Source organism: Rissa tridactyla, chromosome 2 (assembly GCF_028500815.1).
Source record: "Rissa tridactyla isolate bRisTri1 chromosome 2, bRisTri1.patW.cur.20221130, whole genome shotgun sequence".
Taxonomy (NCBI): Eukaryota; Metazoa; Chordata; class Aves; order Charadriiformes; family Laridae; genus Rissa; species Rissa tridactyla.
The window spans coordinates 127,719,614-127,741,126 of record NC_071467.1 but is presented as its reverse complement, the minus strand read 5'-3'; the positions used below and the strand labels follow the sequence as shown (position 1 = coordinate 127,741,126).

The 21,513-nt window shown below is 36.4% G+C and overlaps 1 protein-coding gene across 1 annotated transcript in view; it reads left to right on the top strand.

Moving 5' to 3' along the window:
* Window positions 1-21,513, top strand: part of KCNH8 (potassium voltage-gated channel subfamily H member 8) — a 190,249-nt gene that overhangs the window by 158,315 nt on the left and 10,421 nt on the right. Inside the window, exons 12-15 of the mRNA XM_054191617.1 lie at window positions 11,975-12,013; window positions 13,737-14,092; window positions 18,009-18,115; window positions 19,155-19,231. Of these exons, the coding sequence (XP_054047592.1) occupies window positions 11,975-12,013; window positions 13,737-14,092; window positions 18,009-18,115; window positions 19,155-19,231 (579 nt within the window). The remainder of the gene's footprint in view (window positions 1-11,974; window positions 12,014-13,736; window positions 14,093-18,008; window positions 18,116-19,154; window positions 19,232-21,513) is intronic.

The following is a 21,513-nucleotide window of genomic DNA, read 5'->3' as shown; positions in this document are numbered from 1 at the left end:
AGAAATCTCTAGGAAAACTTTTCTGATTTGTTTTCTTGGCTCATGTACAGGTCTAAGAGGGTATATAATGATGTGCTCCATGTGCAGTAAATTCCAAGTGAGGTGGAGTGGTGGAAAAGTCTCCTGGACTGCCATAGCCGTGTTACTGTGCAGTAAAACAAAGAGGAGCTGTAACCAGATTTCCCAGCAACAAGTAGAAACCACAGCTGTCTGGTTATACAAAGATTTAAAGTGTTGTTTAAGCAATCTTGGGAGAAATGCTCAGGAGGTTTTAAGTAGAGGAGCTGGCAATTGTGTAACTATTTCAGCTTCTAATGACTAAGAGAGAGAGAAATGGAAAGACACAAAAACAGGGAGATAAAGTTTCAGAGGTTGCTCATGATAGCTCTAAACCCAGCTATCGTTAAGTGATTTATGATTATAACCATTAATGTGTGTGCAATCATACTGGCAGTGCTATTATGCCATCTTTTTATATATTCCCATCACAGCAAAGCGTGAATTAGAAAAAAGTCTTTATGTTGATTATATATGTTTTCTGTCCTTTGCTGAATTTTGCTCGAGAAACTCGTAACTGTTTTTGTAAATGTGCTAAATGATTTCAGGACAGTTAGGAAAAGCTAATCTGCTTGGTAGCTGGAGTTGTGACATTAAAACAATTCAGCCGTTCAGGTGTTTCAACCAATTTTTCTAGGTCTGGGACTATGATGTCATAGTCATGAAATTAGTTTGCTAAGTGTCACAGATTTTGACACCCCCATCCCCCTACCCGTATAATTTTGCATTATCAATTAGAGATTGCTTATATAGCAGGCAGTAAGAGAGTCAGATATCTAATTGGATAAAGATAAGGACTCACAAGAAAGTTCTTACAACATATAATACAATTATATGAAAGAAACTGGAAATTATTTTGCTATCCACCAGCCCTGTAAAATGTGCTATTTTATATATTTAGAGAGCAGTCACAGACGTTCATAACTGAATAATCCTGTGAGAAACTCAGAATAGGTAAATATTTGCACAATACCTTTGTGGGCTTGGTAACAGTTTCTTGTTTCTGATTATTTCATGTGTCTATGCAGAAGTGTCTACAGTGTAGACATCATTATTCATCAAAAAAACCTGAAGGCTGGTTACAGCCAGACTGACACAAAGAACAAGAGGCCTCCTTGACACCTATGCCATCCCTCAAGCTGTAATGAAGTCCCAAAGGAAGAAAAAACTCATGCACGCACAATCTTTGACTCACTAGAACACTATCAATATGTGTCATTTTCAAAAAGAAGAGATGATATTCCTGAAATATATTCTATTCTAAATGATATTCTATTCAGGCTCCTTGATAATAAAATAAATAAATAGACAAATACATTTTAAAAGGCAACCAAGAAGCAATAAAAACATTGACTTTTATTTTTTCCCCCAGAAAGGCATTGCCTGACAAAACAGGGCCTAATTCTTGTCCTTTGGAGAGGCTGGTGTTTAGAATTTATTAAATTTTAATTATTGAGTTGTGATTTTTTTTTTTTAATATAATAAAGCTCAGGTTGCTATTAGCAATACCAAACAAATTACAAGGGTTGCTCCTCATTTTCTACTGGGAAAACTGACAATTGGCCAAACCAATTGTTCTTAAAGGTGAAAACAGCTCTAAGCTCTGCAGCATACAACTGAGAGCACAGACTGGGAAGAAAAATGTCTACTAATTCTAATCTAAAATATGCTGACTCTTCCGGTTCATTCCAGCTAAACATTAAACAAGTATTTTAAGAGCACATATGTAAGCCCACCTTATTTCTTTTTAATTGGTTTATTTCTAGACCTTTATGTTTCTTTAGGACAACTATTGGCATTGCTCCTGTAGGCAGAAAAAAGGATAGCAAAAAATATTATGAATGCAAGCACAAAATTCAGCTGAAAGTCTGCCTAGCCACTGTCTGTTTTTTCAGCTAGTAGATTGCGTTTTTGACATACATTCATTCTTGCGCCTTTAGTCATGCTTTTTTCTAGATATTTTAATATAGGTCTGTTGAATTTATGAATGCTGCTTTCCAATATAGTAATAACTCAGAAGGGATTCTATCTGTTACATATTTGATCATCTATTATGAATCAGCAACAGAAGCAGCATGACATTTCTGATTTTAATGTGTCTATTGTCTGCATAATAAACAGTATTTTGCTTTAAAGAAACAAATCAAAAGTTATCCTATTTGCAGTTCTGTTGATATTAAGGAAAAAATAAGTATGTTTTTTTGGAAATAGTTCCTCTTAATTTTGGCAAATATTGTAAGGTAAGAAAACCTGATAGGAACTTCAGTCATCTAATTACTTATTGAGGTGTTTAACTTGCCAAAAAAATCCTATTTCTTGGCTATTACCTATGTGTTTATAATAAAACCTATGCATTGAAAAAATCAATTTCCAACCCAACTCTTACTACACTGCTACACTTCCTTCACCCCAACTTAGATCATAGCTCATCCTGTACACTGCAGAACAATCACAGGTTGCAAAATATTTTCATAATAAATAATTTTCATAGACAATAATACCAACCACCTTCTAAATAAAGAAGACGGTTTTGCCCTGTTACCCAGCAGCTGTGTAGAAAGAAGTGGCTTAGTTTAGAAAAGTTAAAAACCCCTACTTTTAGTCATTTAGAGTGGGGTTGGATAACTTTGGGGAAAACTTGTCATTTTTAAACAAACTTACATGCAGTTAAACACCCACCTTTGTCAATAGCTCATCTGGCAGAAGATCATGTACTATTACTGCAGGTGTAACTCACTGGTGTTTATTGTCTGTAGCACAGTCGGTATAAATTCTCCAAAACAAGGGACCAGTCAATGGCAATTTTTGTGTTTCTATAGAAGCATGGTTACAACAGGTGGAACAGAAAAGTGAATAAATCACCTAAAGCGACAGATGTCTAATACTTTATCTGCATGATTATTCCAAAACCAAAAAAAAAACCAACTTAGATTCCTGGTTATTATCTTTCTCTTTAGCCCATGTGTGCTTGGCAGGCACATGGAACAAATTCCTGCTGTTCTATTAGAGATCCTGAGCGGCTGATGGCTGGGCATCCACTGCTTTCTGCCTGTCAGCCACCATAATTCCATTTCTTCTTTATGCCTTTTTTGATATGAGATGGAATCTGCAAACTATTCACCTTCTCAGAGCTTATAGTATAGAAGCGAAGGTACTCCTCATACTTGCAAAACCTAGAATAATTTAAAAACTGTGAACATATAATTAATGTAGTGGCACGGCTCCTTGATGTGTTCACTGGAGTAAGTCTCTTACCTGCCTCTCTGTGTGGCCTACTCTGCAACCAGTGCTGCTGTGAAATACTGCTCAGTGCTCTTTCACATTTTACAAGCTACTCAGACATTTTGTTCATGCTTCTGGCACCACATGGAATATTTTTTTTTCTTTCTTCCCTCTCGTGCTCTCTCTCTCTCTCCATCTTCCCAAAATAAATTACCCTATTGCCGAGCAAGGCAGCACTCATACTACTTCACTTACGCAGCTCAACTTCTGTATTTCTGTGAACAAATAACAGGACTGTGCAGCTGTAAAAGGGCATAACCATTGACAAAACACCAGAGCAGTTCCTTCACCAGTTTTACACTTCGTTTGTAATTTTAAATGAATGAGAAGCAGTTTGGGAATGGGCTTTGTCTAGCTCCCTGCAAGATATTTCACAGGTCTCCTACCTATATGCATGACGCTAAGCGTGTTTTGATGGTTCTTTGGCTATTGAAGGTGGATGCTAGGTTCAGACAATTGATTCTCCTGCAATACCCTCCTCCTTCTGCAGCGTTACAGTCAGTCCTTCCTCCACTCCCTCAACCTGGCAATTACCTGCTTCACGCAGCATGGGAGCAGGGCTGACCTGGAGCTATATTGTGAGCCAGGTTTCGCTCCTTTTTTTGTTGTCTGCTAACTCATAAAGCTTGTTTACTTGCAATCATTGGTGAGCATGATGTGCGGTGCCTCTGAGCCATCAGTTCACCCAGTAGCCCTCAAGATAATCATCTCACTATCATGTTTCTAATATATCCTTCGATATGGTACACTGCTGAGAAATAATGCAATAAGGAAACACGTAATTCAAAAAGGACAGGCTGGTATGCCTGCCTCTTGCAGCCTTGATGGCCTTTTCATTTTCTTTTCCTTCTTTACCTGAAGAAATTTTTTTTTGCTGGCATGCTCCTGTGTCATTTCTGTAGCCTTCAGTCATTCCAATATTTTTGAAAATAACAACACACAGCCACCAATGCTGTCTGGTTTTGTCTCCCTAACAGTTTATTCTTCTGATCTGTGGTCATTTTCCAGTTAGAGGATTCATCTCACCACAACTTATTGATGCAATTATGTCACGTTTTCCATTAACAATTTTTTTCTTTTATTATTGTGTTTTTACAAGTCTTCTTCATTTTACAGCTAAAACAAATAGATGATTGGCTTTAAGGATGAATCCCACAAGATGTGGAAGAGGCCAAAGGGGAGGAGAGGAGGATAACCCATTTATTTTTCTCCAGGAATATATTACATATATATGTGGTCCATATTACATACATATCTGGTCCATAGTTGGACCAGATGATCTCTAGAGGTCCCTTCCAACTCTGAAAAATTCCATGATTCCGTGATTCCAAAGTTCTTATCTCTGTGGTCACTCTTTTGTGCATGGGTTAAGAGACAGGAATCATGATCATTAGTTATACACTATTTACAACAAGGCTATTCAATGCATATATGTAATTAAGATCTTCACAATTGGACCTTAGCACTTTCTTGACCAATACAAACAATTTTCACTGTAACTAGAATTAAAATGGTTAAATAATTGCCAAAATTTTACTTCTAATTTTAGCTTTTGAATAATTTTCAATGCTCTCCGTTCTCATTCATTCCACTTCCTGGGATTATTGCATTCTGCATCAGATTATAAAATTTAACCAGCGGGTTACATGTTGAAAAAAAATCCAGGCTAGCAAAGCAGCTTATTGATGTTTTTAGACTGTGCTGTGAGGAGGGTATAAAACACTGTGTCAAACAGAATTTCAGGCAGGAAAAGCTCCTGGCTTGCAGAGAGTATTGCCTTGGAATGTAACCATATTTCTATTTTAATTACACAGAGATGCTAGATCATAACTTTTTCCAATATGCTTCACTGTGCCTTAGGAAACAAGATAATGTAGCTTTTACACTATTAATATTATATCTTTGTCTCTACATTGGAAAAAATGGAGAATAAAATTAGTCCTAATGTATCTTAACCTTAAAATATTATGAATTTAGAGAGTGGATATTTTTTTTTTCCATAAATACTTTTATTTTGCATTGATAGAGCAACGACCTGATAGCGGCCTTAAATTTAGAAGCATTCTTACAGTAACCTATCCTTTTATTATTCTGTATAAAGTAAGAGTAATTTATGAAGGAAATTACAATACTTACCACAATTTCGTCTATAAGAACATTGATTCTGAAGGCACAGGCTACCTTGAGATGTAATGAACATGTCAGAGTGGCTTATATGGTAAAGTTTTATATCACTTGTAGAGTCATTATAACCTCAGGATACATGCTGAAATGTGTGAAATTAAATACGATTTAGTCTTTGAGAAAGCTGTCTACAGTCAGTGCAATCTGAGTAGCAGGTAGGCATTCCACATGGATACAAGAACACATTCACAATTTTATTGAGCCGGTAGCACTTTTAGTGCAATTTTAAAAAATATCATAGAATAGCAGAATAGCTGAGGTTGGAAGAGAGTTCTGAAGATCATCTAGACCCACCCCTCTGTTCAAAGATATGAAAGCATATAAAAATGAAAACCAAAATCACTGATGTACAAATACAGTCTAAGCTTTTAGTGATATAAAAATAAATATATCAGCATATTTTTCTTTTAAATCATCCATTCCTTCACTCAATAAAACCAGAGCTACAGAAGCTACCTGTGTAACTAGATTTCTGCTGAAAATTCAGTTCCTACCTAAGATCACTTTGTCAATGCTGTGATAAATAATGACATGAGCATATTAACAAATATAAACATACCTATAAACTGTATATACAGTACGGTACTACATATATACTAAGCGTTCACGGACAGGCTCCATTCATAATCACACTATGTTCATTCCTTCAGCAAATTTGATATTGGGTTTCTCTGACATTGAGTTTTGTTTTATTCCATGGTTACTTTGAAAACTAAAGCAATTTTATTCACTTATTGAGTGTTCATGTTGTCTTGATTTCTAACCTATGCAGAACTTCTTGAATAACAAAGCTGCCAGAAGCTCCCAAAAACCATGTGCTCAACTTTGCGTATTTAGAAAACACAAATTGAATCTCAGGGGAAAGAAATTATGATGGCTTTCTTAGTTAACAAGGTTATATACTTAGACTGCTGCTGGTATCTTCGCATGCCAGGACCTGACCTCATGCCCTGAGGTGAAATCATGCAAATCGCTTTCACAGATACTGTATGTCTGCTGTCTTCCCCAAAGTTTTAACTCTGGATATATCCAGGGGACAGACGTATGCTCAATTTGCACTTTTTTTCCTTCTGGGACAACTGACTAGAGGTTAATCTACTGATCAAGTTGCCACCCAAAAAGCAAAATATTCATTATTTAGAAGAAATGTTTCTGAGAAGAAAAAAAAAACACCAAACACACAGATTTTAAAATAAGGAAACAGATTATACCTGTCCCTGCCATCTTCTTTGTAAGGTTTACCCTGAAAGCCAGACAAAGCTAGACTTTCTTAAAAAGTCTCCACATATTTTTTGCTGTCCTCAGTGAGTCACTTCTTATTAACATTTGTCCCACTAATTTGGCCTCTGAGTGCTAGCAAAACAGCTGGGCAACACTGGAGATGCTTGGAATTTCGCAGGTAACAAAATTGGTTGGGAGAATATTTTTCAAGATTCATTTCATTGTCTTCCTCTTTTCAAGAGCCTCTCTGAAGTTAGAGGCACATAATTACATAAAAAGTAGTATGAAGTTTTATTTAACAATAAAGCTAACTTAAAAGCTACTCTTTCACAGTACCTACAGCCTCGAGTTGAGGAGTCTAATTGGGTATCAATCCAATTAGGGCCAGTCCTGCAAATATTCACAAGCCTGCATGAAATTTCAGAGTTGCATGAAGTTAAGCATGTACCTGAACATTTTCAGGAAGGGGAAGAATTTTGAGTTTTAGTGCTTTGAAAGCTGTTAGCATCCATTGTAATTTCTATTAATATTATGTAAATTACATGACTGTAATTAAATTGTAGGAATATTAAAAAATATATCTTTTGTCTGTAGTAATCTGCAAGCTTTTCCAAAAATGCAACCTGCCAGAGCCATGTACAGTCAGTGCCAGGTCTATTGTCTATTTTAACAATTCCTCCTTTTGTCGTCTTTTGACCTTATTGACAGTCACTTCCTAAATTTTTTTTTAAATTTTTGTTGGCACAGGTTTACTATGAAAAAGATACGTTAAGAGCAGTTTGGGACACTATTTTTTTTCCTGTTTTGGGGTGGGGAAGAGGAAAGTGCGAATATAGAAGTAAAAATAACAAACTATACCAGACACATTTACCATTTATTCGATTCTTGATTTGGAGCAAGTGACAGAGAGGTTAGTTTTTGTTTCTGTGACATGTTTGATCTTTTTAACATGAAATGCAATAGATCCTGTGTTGTTAATAAAACAATCAAAGTTTAGTTAAAAATTTTTGCTAATGAATGCATTGAACTTGACATCCAGGTTTTAAATAAATATATGAAAAGTAAATATTCAATACTAAATATAAAAGCTCATGTGAGAAATTTGAACCCAAGGACCTATTAATTTAAAAAAAAACCCAAATCCAAAGCTAACCAGTTATTGAACACTTGTCCTAATTTCATAGGCTACAATAATTTATTCAAAATATAAGAATGATGTAGGATCATGACTTAACAGAAGACCGAAGAGCTCATGGAAATTCACAGTTATTGGTCACCTAGGACAAAATACTGGTGACAGATCTGCTGTTCAACTTTTGCTGCTAATTCAATATACTCTATACTGTAAGCAGGATCAGAGAACGCTGAAAGCATCTGCTTCCACAAAATACATTTTCGTTATCTCTCCATTAAGCAAGGAAAAGAGAAATGCATAAACCTGAGAAAATGTGGGAACAAGCCAATGAAGTATAGAAAGACTTAAAAAGAAAAAAAAAAAAGCAAAAAGAAGAAGGGGTAAATTGCTCAGTAAATGTAGGTATAAAACAATTATATCTAACCTGAGAAATTCTTTGTGAGGGATTGACTCCTTTGTGATTTAAAGGATTTGTGATATTTCATTGAAAAATTTCCTGATTATGGAAAGCTGAGGCCTGAACACATGTGAGGCATTAAGATTTTCAGCAGTACAATAATCCCTTGTTATGTATTTGTATCTTTTCCATTACCACACAGTAAATTTGCAAAGCATAGAACATACGGCATGTGTTCTTGGTATTTTTTCCCCACACTGCCAATGCTTCTAAATGTTTTTTCCCATTTCCAAATGCTGACTAAGAACATTAATATTCTAGTTTGATTTCAAATCCTTTCCTGAAAGTGTATTTTATCCTTTTGACCCCTCAAATACAAAAAATTATTCTTATGTTTTAAGGACCCAAGAGTTACAAGCAAATCAGTGAAATTATGTTTCTGTTTTTGTTCCTATTTCTCACAAAGGCAACAGGAATCAGGCCAGTAAAAGCCAATAACATTCTTTTGAGCCCAAAAATGCAAATTTACTTCTCTATTAAAGACTACATTTTCTTGACCCTGGAAAAAAATCTTCATATCACTGGCTTCCAACAGCAAACTGCCAGTGTTTTCAGATGGGGAAATGTTCTTTTTGTGCTTATAATAAGCAACGATAAAGATTACTGAATTTTTAAGCTCTATATATTAACATATTAAACAATTACGAGATTATAGCTTTGAGATTACACACATTAAAGAATTCTATACAAGTCTGCTTTTGGTACATGATCTATTATTGGTTTATCTTCTGAAATTAAATTTAATAGCTGGTTTCACAAGACATAAAGCGTCACCAGGGCTGAAATTAAAAATTGAATTAGACCCTTTGACAATATTTCACATAACTCATGCTAACATCAGGTTTTTTTGGTTTTTTCCCCTAACGCATAGCAGGAGAGATACCCGTGGTTTTCTTTCATCAGCCTTTAGCCTTTAAGAGTTGTACTTTATTTTAAAGGACTTGAATGTGAGCTATTTTGCATCCTCTGTCTTTTTGTATAAGGAAAAAAAAAAGGCATTTTATAGAAGGCTACGCCAGTGTGTTGCCCTACGTAAAAGGTTTTAGCAGATCAGAAACAAGGACAGAACCTCATAATTATTTTCTTTGTTACTATATTTTTACAGAGATAAAGCTATGTGCATGGTGAGGTCTTTAAATTTACTGCCCTTTGATTGGCTTTGTCCATGTTCTTGTGTTTATCTTTCCTTTTTTCTTTAAGAATGGTATTTTTGCAGAGACCGAGAGAAGTGAGTTGCTGGAGGAGGTTTAAAAGCCAAACTCTTGAGAATTCTCTCTGGTCATAGATGATTAATTACAGTTTCTTTTACCAACTTTCAACTACCAAGCCGTAAAGTCCAGGCCTGTGTTCTATGTGTGCAAAATACAGTGTTCAAAGTTACGAGCAATAAACACGGCTGCAGTGTATTAATACAGAAGCAATTACAACGCTCCTTACTATGGTTTCTGTGCTAAGGAAAAAATAGTTTATAGGCCCAGATTTTACCTCAAAAGTATCAATTTATCCAGACTGAAGTTTTCCCCAGTGGATTAAATGGGTCAGTTTGGGGAAATGAAAGAAGAAAGTCCGACGCGTAGTTTCTCACATCTCCAGCGCCCTGTTCATACTTATCCTTCTTTTCTACTACCCTTCCTCCCGAGCACACGCCTTCCTTGCCCTGCAAAAAGCAAACTGCCTTCAAAAATCCCTTTACGTTTCTCTTGGTAAGGTCATAAGGCAACGAACTGCTGCCACCAACCCCGTTTTCTCTGCAGCCAGTTTCTCCCAGCTGCAGCAACCAGCAAGGGTAACACTGAGAGCCGAGGAGGACCGATGGGTGGCTGTGGCTGCTGTGTTGACGGGCAGTAGAGGAGTCCTGCAGCCAGGGGACAGTGCTACCAACCGGTCACGGAGCTGAAAGCCCAGCCCAGCTGAAAGATCCCGCCAGGACACCTAGGAGACACCGATATAATGATTTCTTTGGCTCTGTTTTCAAGATGTGCACTTGAAAACTACAAATGACAACTCACTTCTAAAGCCTTCAGCAGGCTGTTTTGTGAAGCTGCTAATGTTTGGGATTGACTTGGAGTTTTAATTAAGGCTGCTATTTAACATTCATACTGCAGCTGTGCCTGGAAGCCAAGCAAACTGGTGCCCCAAAATTCTGGGCACTATTGTAAATTAATCTTCTTAAACATATGTGCAAAGTAGTCTGTTAGTACTTCCTAATTATGACTTCAATATTTTAGTACATTTCCAGTTTTCTGTTCTCCCGAATCTTGAAGGAGATGGTGTTTCTTCAATTGGCATAGATTACAGTGCAAGGTGGGAGATTTCAGTATCTGAGACCTTGTTCTCTATTAATATCATCTAGTACTTTATCTAACTCAGGAAGAACAGAGCAGTTATTTTATTTACATAGCCTAATTATTGCAGTTGTTCTGTTTGGTAGTTATTAGGGTGTTATTGCTCAATTTATTGATACACCTGCTACTGGCTTGGCTGCTGTGGAGTAGGATTTCTGCTTACAGGAACTTAAATATTGTTTATTTGTATATTATACCACAACTAGTACCCTCCCCCTTTTATGAGCAACTGCAAAACACTTTCCAGATAAACCTGAAAGACTTGTGAAGAAGCAAAAAAAAGGGGAAAAAAAATCACAAATATTTTTTCCAAATCTGTGCCTAAAATTTGTGTATTTAGGTGTTCTGAAAACTTTTATCAAACAAACGAGGAAGTCCCAGTGACTTCCAGAAAGGCTTAACCTCTTCCACCTGAGTTTGGAGAAAAACAAACTGATACTACAAATTTAAAATTGATGAGTGTTAAGCACTTTTTTTCTTGACATGTGCATTTAGGGAAGCTGAAAATCACTTCTGAAAGTTCTACCTGGCAGACTAAAATTTTCCTATAAATACAGCATGTAGGCTGTCAGAGCCTTGACAGTGGTCAAAGTGTGGACATTCAAATAAGCAACAGAATGTTCATAACAGATATTATTCAGCAATTCCAGTGTTTTTTATTAGAAGTAGTTATACGTAAAACTTGCATGACTTTTTTCTTCTTCCTTTTCTTTTGTTTTGCTTTCTTTTTAATCCAGGAAGGAAAAATGTCATGGTCTTGAATAGCAGTTAGGCATGTATCTCCTTTAGGATTATATTGGTCCTACTTGCTTCAGTCCCATTATTACCTTTGAAAATTCCACAAAGATGTTACAGTTAGTTAGATCATCTACATGTAAGGACTAGGCTGGCACAGGAACTAAAGCTACAAAGCGTTAGGGTCAAAGCAGAGCACGGTTCCTGTGTGGGATTCCAACAAATTAGCACTGAAACCCACCAGGCATACATTCACCCATCTACACTCATTCACAGGTTTGGAGTCTTGACCCAACTTTTTATTAAAGTAAAATGTTATTTCTGCAGGAACTATCATTTTAATAAAAACACTTTTTTTTCCTGACAACATCTGTTTCCAATGAGTGTCCTTAGTTCAGTGCTATGTCACCTTTCAATTTAAAACAGCTGTTTTATCATGAGATTCTTTTCTTGTATCAACATAAATGTTTTGGTTTAGATGTTTGTATGTTCTTGGAAGCCAATATGTGGGCAGATGCACATATTTGCTACTGTTTTGTTTTGTTTTGTTTTTTTCAGGTAATATCAAAATTATCAAACAAGTCTACGCTATCTCAGGTATGTTAGTGACATTTTAAGTATGCCAGGCTTGATTTTGAAACATGCACACAGTCATGGCCCGAGGAAAGCTGGAAAAACTCCAACTGACTTCCGTGGTTTCAGAATGAGACTTCAAATAGCATCCTGCAGATAGTTCCGCTACTGTCCATTTTATGAGTAACAGCCTATGATATTTTCTTCCAGGTGCTGGATTTGGATGTCCTTCTTAGCACCTGGATTTTAAATACACGGTTACCCAAGCCAAAGTTTTGAGTCTGGGTAATGCTCATTCTCTGTAGAGTATAGGCTGCATCAGTGCCACGTCCTGTACAATTTGGTCATCATGACAGCCTTCAGATGACTATTATGGTTGACAGCAAGGCTATTGTATTTTATATAGACTGGTCTCTTGCCACTGTTTTAAATTTTTACCTTTTGATAAATCTCAAATGGAAAGAACCTATTTCACTAAATCTGTCAATGTATGCTAAGAGAAAAGCATTCACTCAATGGAAGTGTGCTGTAGCACACAACAAAATTAAACCCACATTACAAAACATTTAGACAGATACTAATAGGGGCTTAGAACAGTTGCATAAATTCCCCAAATCTGCTTTTTCACCCAGCCGATCTTACCTGGCCAGAATGCGGGGAATGTCACTACACAAGCTCGTCTGAGGTTTTCTATCTAAAATTAACAGTGCCTTAATCAAGGTTGATTAAGAGGAGTAGCCTGAAAAAAAAAAAATGAACAGCAACCTTTTCTGAAACCATGAAGTTGCTTTTGGCTGTACCTGTCACTGAGGTGCGTGGAGTTTGTTAATTTGACCTGGAACCTGATTCTGACTTAGTTCATTCACCTACTACCAATAAACACAGTAAGTCATACCATGGGAATAAATGGAACTATTTTTGAGTTATGGCCTGATCCTGACATGAGCTCCGTGTTGACATATCTCAGTGCTCATGACCAGTGTATTTAGTTACCTTAAAACTATAACAAACAATACATTGCTCTCTTACACCATGTTTTAATTAGTACATAAAGTACAGAATCCAGGTATATGTTGCCTCTAAATTGCCTTGATTCCAACATCAAGCATTCAAATTGCATTTTTTTTAAAACCAGACGTAGCTCTGCTTTTTGATGGCTCAGTTCTGAAGTTGACACTGTCACACCACTGGTGCATGAATGGGACTTCATACAAACTGAAAAATCTGTCTACTATCCTAGCAGTGGTTTCAGTTAAAACAACTAAGAGGGATACAGAGGACATTTGGGCTTGAGCTGAACTGGTATAAATGCTATTTATATATTATAAACAGTTCCATATGAAGATGTGAATTATATGAATTACCAGCCTCAGTTCTTCCCCTTGGTTCAGCAGTCATCTGAGAGCGTAACGTTCAACAGAAATAATGCCTCAATAAAGCAAGATTAGTCTACTCAAGTGGCCTGTAAGCACTAGTCATGTAATCTTTCTTGGTAACAAAACATATTGCAGTGAGTTCACTGTCTATGTCACTAGTGACCTTTTTATTTTTTTGTATTTTTCTCACATATGCACATATAGCCATAGTTGAGGAGGGAAGCTGTGGAAGAGTTCTAAAAGAGCTCTCTCTGATGAGAAATGAAAGCTGTGCTAGATCTGGATTTGTTCCAGTATGGAACAGAAGAAATTGTGTTTCTGCAACATCAGGCTCTGAATTTTACGCTGGTATGTTTTATCTGCTATTTTAGACAGAGCTCAAGGGAAATGGAAATATAAAGAAGAGACTCCCTTCAATTGTGGAAGATGAAGACGAGGATGAGGAGGGAGAAGAAGAGAGCAGCACCCTTTCACCAATCCATACAAGAAGCACAAATTGCTCTCAGCAGAAGAAGGCTGGAAGCAATAAAAGCCACTTAGGAAGAAACTTGAAGCAGTTGGCCTCTGGAACGGTGCCCTTTCATTCACCCATTCGTGCTTGCAGTTCAAACCCCTCAAGAACCAAACACGAAACAGAGATTCATTACTATTCCAGAAGGAAGGAGAAAAACCTTAAGTTACACCTTTCAGCACTGACCACCAGTGGCCCGCCTGACCTGAGCCCACGGTAATAGTTACGAACGGTTATTTTCTTCTTTATCATGTAACTCCTATTAAAAATATCATTATTGTAACACTGTAAAATATTTATTTTTCTTTAATAGTTGATACTTTTGTTCATCCCACAGAGAAGGAAAAGTCCTCTTATTGTAGGAACTATTGCAAACTATGCACAATGTTACGACTTTAGGACTTTATTGCAAAATAAAGTATTTCTATGAGTAAAAAGGGAAAGTATTGACCAATTACAAAAATGACTATTTGAATAGTCTGGCTTTATGGTATCATTTTGTCCTTCTAAAATAACATGCATTCCCACAATAGCACTGTGAAACATTCTGAGTCCAACAGAGAGACAGCAATTTAGAAAGCAAGTAGATGATAATACAGCATAGCTATGCAAATACAAAAATTACTGGAGTAGAGGACTACAACGGAAAACTATTGCCTAGCAATTTAAGAAAATATTTAGAGATTTTTTTACATATAGATAAAAGATTATACATATAGAGAGAAAATACGGAGTTGAGAAAACCTGTTTTGCTGTGAATTTTGACATAAATCAGAATCATAGAGTAGTTTATTGTGGTATTATTAGTGTATAACTAAATATTTTAATTTTTTACTTGTATGTTACTTGTGATTTATGTGTCTTTCTAAATTGCTGCAATGTAATAATTAACTATTATAGAATTTTGGGATCAGTTCTTTACAGAAATCACAATCGCTTTTTCGCATACAAGGAGCTGCAGCAGTTGATCTTCAGTTTAAGTTTTCGTTTCTATAATTTGAAGTATTTTACATGTTCAAGAACTTCCTTTGTTCACTAGAGGCAGAGTGGTGGTTTCAGCAATTTGCCATTGCAAACACAAAACAGCCACATCTTGACCAGTATTTGTTTAGCTCTGTCAAGATACCTGTCCCTAAGGATGCATTCATAAAAAGGATATGGAAGACTATGTAGAAATCTTTCTTCCTCATCACAAATTTGATCAGTACAGTCACATTTCAAATAGCAGCAGGATACAAACTGATTTTAGTTTTGTCAATAGAGGGGAAAATAATGTGTGGAAAACCAGCTTCTATACTAGCAAAATTGAAATGCATAGTGGATATTTTCTCATTACTTTCATAGATCGTATATGAATTTCATTCAGGTCAGCTATGAGTAAAGGTCATTATCATTTGCATAACAAGTGGTAATTCAAGGAAAAGCTACCTTTCATATTTTCTGCTGAAATGTAATCTTGCTTATTATTGTTCTGAACATATGCGGCAAGACATTGGCACCCAAGACTGCAAGAGAAGATGTGAAACAAGTATTGCTACATATACTGTTATTTCCTACTTCCATTCATAATTTTATAACTGCAGAATAATCCTGTTAATAGGCTGGGAAAATGACCAAAGATGTATGTGTTTTTCAGACTTTGTTTTCCAGCTAAAACGCTTTCATATTATTTCCCCAAATGCATTTATATTATCAGAACATTTAAACTGACAAGTTAAAACCACTTTAAAAAGATCCTGAAATGTTTCCTAGTAAGTATAAAAAAGAAAATAAGACCTTCATTGAGGTCCTTACTTTTGTTTGGTGTTGGACAGCAGAGTAAGGGGAAAGCAAGACTCTGGTTGAATGTCCAGTCAGTGCAGTTGTGAGGTGTATAACCACACTTTGTCGAGAGAATATGCTTTGTCTCCTTAAGAAACTTGTTCTACTGTGGACGTTCCCTAGAGTAAGCCAACCAGAACTCTTCACTGGTGCTCCAGGTTCTTTCCTTGCACACCACAGTGAAAGCAATAAAGCACAGAGACTGGGTGAAATATTTAAATAGTTTTTGGTGAAAGGAATAGAAGACAGCATCCTAACTTCTAGGATACAGTCACAGTTTTCCCAATCACTTTTTGGGTACTGCCTATGAAGTAGAAGAGCATCAAAAGGAAGAAAGTGTAAGTGATAATACAGGCAATCCTGGGAGGAGGCATTTATGCATTTCAATTTCTTCAGACCCACATGGGTGAGTGCACTCTAGCACTGATCAACTGGATAGAAGAGGTCACATGTTAAGCTCTTCTGACTTTTTGCCTTCTAGGAATGGAGGCGTCTGCATTCAGGAGAAATTTCAGGGCTGTACAATAGCTAATTCAGAAAGGGGTGAGATTTACCAGTTTTGTCCCCTCACGTTTTCAACTCACTAGATTATGTCACTCCACCACCAGTTCCTTGTGTATGAATAAGCATCTTGCCCATTACATATTTCCCACATAGAAGCCTGTCTTTTGGCTCTCCATAACTAGCTATTTTCGTTAATATGATTTCTTTTTAGTCTCACTCTTTAAACACTTTAAAGAATATAGCGTCTATAAATTCCAAGTCACGTCTGAGTAGGTGTTCCCCTGTGTGCTTTAAAGGCAGTTAAAATGTTAACATTGTGTATAATTAGAAATCTCTACAAAACGGATATTGGTGTTTAAAATTTGCTTTTTGAAGCAGTGAGGCTAGATGACATTAAATGGGTTTTATAACAAATTTCAAAGAAAGTAATCATGCAGGTTTTCAGCTGCAGATAACAGTATAGGCCAGAGAAGCTCAAGCTTGTTAAGATTAGACCGAAGTTTAGTAACATCCAACTGGCATCATGAACTCTCAAGACATGACACAGAGCCCTAAACCCACATGAAGAGCTAAGAAAGACAAGAATATGTGATATGTGCACAGAGCTCGAAGTTACGTGGGTCTTTCAAGTCAAATAATTCACAGATATCTGTGTTCTCTGTCCTTCCTTTCTCCAACATTTCCAGTCAAGAGGTTTGCTTGAGAATATCTTTATTTGATGAAAAGTCTAATTTCCATCATTGCAATGTTATCAGCGTTGACTAAGAGGCCAAGAACTGTCTGCTTTAGCCCTTCCAGATTAGTATTTAACTCATCTGCCTAATATAAGACAAATTCTGAATCTCGAGTCTGGGCAAAACGAGAAACTGATGCTCCACATCTGTCAATTGGCAGTTTGCTGGGTCACTTTCATTGACTTTAAAACAGTTCTTTTTATAACACAATTTATTACAAATGAGAACAAAAAATATTCATAACTATATATTTTTAATAATGTGTATTGATTCCTCCATCTGATACCAGCTGTCTATTCTTTGTATGCAGCACTTGGTTATTGTATAAAATACTTCTTTTGTTTTCTTTGGATTTCTTGACACTGCAAATTGGAGGTTAACTGCAATGCATGACCAGAAATAACTGACAAAAATGCCTTTTCTAGTAGTTAGATCCAATACCAATACTAACGTAACTGGGACATTGCAGGATGGTCTACACATCTCCCTATACCCAACTGCAAACTAGATTGGTCTGCCTGTGATAGTTATTTTTAATCGAATTTGAGAATAGCTATTTGCATGGCAACAACACTTTTGACTGTGGTTTACAGAGATGCTTTCATAAATATATTATGTTCAGGCTTAGGCTCTGCCTAAGTAAGCCTAATATATAAGAGCCTGACTCTTATATGCAGGGAGATTTAAACTTCTCAAGAGCATAGCGAAGCATCTTTAGTTTGTGTAGACGAAAGGATGGCAACAGATTACTTTAGATATGAAAAGCAAACTACATTCAATACCGGTTCTGTTAGGACCCAGAATATACTGCAGACGTCATGAAAATTTTGAAACTTCAGTTAATTATGTTTGGCCTCACGTTCCTTCCTCTAACAGTAAGTTTAATCTTTAGTGACTCACAACAAGTTAGACCAATATAATAGTTTTTACTTTTCTCTAAACTTAATGTTGTGCAAAATTTAACATTGCTTAAAAATGTGCCCTTTAGGAGTAATTTTGACAACATAATTATGAATGTGATGTTTATGAAACTGTTTATGAAACTGCTCCGTCACTCTGATTTTTCTCAATAGAATCGTTGATGGGATTGAAGATGGAAACCATAATGAGGAAAGCCAAACCTTTGACTTCAGCTCTGATCAGCTCAGGCAGGAATCCCGGTTATCTCCTACAATTGGAGGTGAGTTTTGCCTGGGAAAATCCCTCTTTAGAGAAAACACGTTTCATAACTGCTTTTTGTTCCCCTTTGTTTCTTCAAGTCTCAGAAGTGGCATAAATGGATTTAACATATATCCGTACTTTCAGTACCATTTCAGTACCACAATTGGTACTGTAGAAAAATACAACAGGGTCCTGAAGCCCATTTGTTGTTTTCCTTCTAACAGACAGTCATGATAAAACAGCTTGCAGAGTACTGTGTTATATTTTACCAGCCGTACTATCAGATCAGCCAGGAACCGCATGCTCCCAGACCCTTGGGCATGGAAGGTACTAAACACAAGGACAAAATTCAACATAAAAAATTCTAATACCAAATTTAAAAAACACAATTCATAAAAAGCCATATGCAAACTTGGCTCTCAATCCTCGTGAAAGATATTTACAGAAGTGGAGGAGTATGGAAGTACTTAGATTTTTAGAAGTAAAGAGTGAAAACCTTGAATAACAAGAGGTTTTAGGAAGCCTTGAATGACCTACACTCTGAAAAGGTTGGTAACGCAGCACCACAGAGAAACATGGGTGAAAAAAGACAAAAGAAAGAGACAGAGGGGGAAAACAGTGGACTAATGCTGAAATGACACAACTAGTGCAGCTCAGACTGTCTCCAACATCCCTTCTTTTATGTGTAAACAGTCCTCACACAGTCATGTACCATTTGCATGGAGGCTATTAGCACAGATTTTTTTCCTTTTAAAGCCAAACAGAAAAATAATTACAGAAGCTTACTTGTGTCTATGATTTTTAAAAACAGTTGACATGTCACATGGTTGGCACCAGGGTTGTAATTTTCAGGGTGAGACTGAAGAGAGTAGTATGTACTTCATTCGTCACATTTTTCTTACATGTTATACACTGAACATTAAACAAAAGATTTTATTTTCATTCAATCCAAGTGCAAACTAGCTTTAAATTTAAATCATTTGATACATGCAAGAATAGCATTGCTGTTTCCAAGTTATTATACTTCTCTCATTTACATGCATTTGAACTATTTTCAGAGGCCGAAATTGGTGCTGCTGTGCTTGTTATCAAAGCAGAAGAGACCAAACAGCAGATCAGCAGGCTTAATAACGAGGTAACGAGCTTTTGCGGGAGTTGAAGGATATTAACAATGACTCAAAGAATGTGGGAGGAAAACTCAGAAAACTTGGGAAAATGATAAATGTGTGATAAATGATAAATGTGTTTGCAAAACTGGATGGCATTCCTAAATTTAGAGATGTGTCGGGCTTTTAACTCTTTCCCAGACTGATTTTCTACACATAAGCTATATAAAAGTTTGTGTCACGTGCTAGAGCTAAAAACAAAGTGAGGTTAGCATAGTTAGTATATCTAATTTTCTTAGGATTTTTTCTGTACGTGCTTCTGTTTCTCTCTTTCCTCTCATCCTTTTCCCAAGCCCCTTCCTTCCAACTTTTCTTGTTTTGGTGAATGCTATGCTTTTGGAGAATTTCCTTGAAAGAAATGCAAATCCAGTCATGTTCAAATTCACATCAAATGTTTCAAATCACTTTACCTGTGCCTATTTAGAATGAAACAGAAGTTCATCCATTCCTGCTCAGGCAATATGACCTGAGGAATGCAGGGTCAATATTGTTCAGTGGTGTTTTCTATTCTTCCCTTCTAATAGCTTCAAACCTGTAATCAACTATCAATCTGACACAAGAGGAGATGTTCTCTGGCTAAACTGTTTCGTCCAGCCAGCCACTGCAGTACTTTGGCTAACGAGATGAAAGCATCATACTTTAAATTCACAGTTATACTGCAAGACTGAAATCTGTTCCCAGCATACTCTGTCTTTCATTATTAGAGACAATTTCTTATGATTCCACATGAGGAAACATTTAAATAAGTCCAACCACAGAGTTTCACTTCTTTTTTCCTGATCTCTTTGGTTACCAGAAATGTCAAGTTTTATTTTATTTTTTCCTTTTATATTGTGTACACTTAACCTAGTTATTCTTTATTTCCATATATGAAATACTGGGCTTGTAAATATTTTTCATTCTGCGTCAGGTTAACTTGGTCAGATAACTTAAATGTCCTAAGCTAAGAGTTCATGCATGGTTAGTTAGTCACTATGAATGCATCACCTCATTTGTATGGCAAACTGTAGAGTTCAGACAAAAGTCTCATGCCTCATTGACTAGTTTTTTATAAGGCTTGTTCAAAGAACTCAAAGACATCTACAAGATATTCGTTGACAACACTATTATGACAAAAAATTGTATTTCTTTGTGATACATTTGAAACAGACAAGTCATGTTGATTCATCCCTTTTGACTTTGAAGAAGACAGGTATTTTTAAAATTTGAAGATGTATTACATGGTTATCTGCGAGAGGCAACTGGAAAATACATCAAGGTGGCAGATGTGCTAAGGCAGGCACCTTGTGGATTAACCAAACATTTCAACTGCAATAGTTCTGCGGTTGTCATTGCTTTTCTAGTAAAAAGCAATAAATAAATCCTGGAGCAGGGCAGTATGTTAAACCAGAAAGAGAAAAGACATGATGAAGGTCATTTCTCTCCATGCACAATCTTCATTTTTCCTCGCTAACACACTCTGAACAAAATGTTACACAACTTGCTTGCTCACACTAACATAAAAAAGGAAGTATGACCACATGCAGTAAAACATTGAAGTCTCCACATGGGGAAACAGAATCCAAAATCCAGAGACAAACATTTCACTGTTCTGAATATGGTTCACTCTTTTATTTTAAAACTGAGAAGGGGGGATCAGTCCATTTTTTCTCATAGCATGCTACCTGTGAGACTTCACTTGAAATAAGAGGTGCTAACCTCCCAAGACTTCTGCAGTCTCTCCTGGAATAGAGATGGATTTGAACCACTAATTCTTGATTAAACAAGTCAACCACTAGGTTGTCAGACAAAAAGAAGTCATCACCAGCAGGTCCTCCTCTACTTTCCACAGGAGTGTGACAGAAGGTGGTTCATCTATAGTCTCTGTCTCTTGAACAGGTATTAGGAGTCCTGTAAGTAAGAGGAAGAGAATCTCTGGAGATTTAAAAAGAGTAACTGACTGAGGTCTGCATCAACACAGAGTACTAAGAACTAAAACTGGAAGCCAAACAAGGTTTTGGTAGATTAAAACATCTTTTGGCAACACTTGAATTGATTTACATCTAGCCTGGTTAGTGATAAAACAGCATTAATCATGATGCTACCAGAAGATACAAATAACACAATAATGTTGAAAAAAGTCTCAAAATAGTTGTACTTACTGTTTAGTCACAGCAGAGAAAGATACCTTTCTCTGATTACAGAACCTCATAGAACTTATAGAAGGTTATAGAGCTACATGAGGCTACATGAATGATTACAAAACTCTACA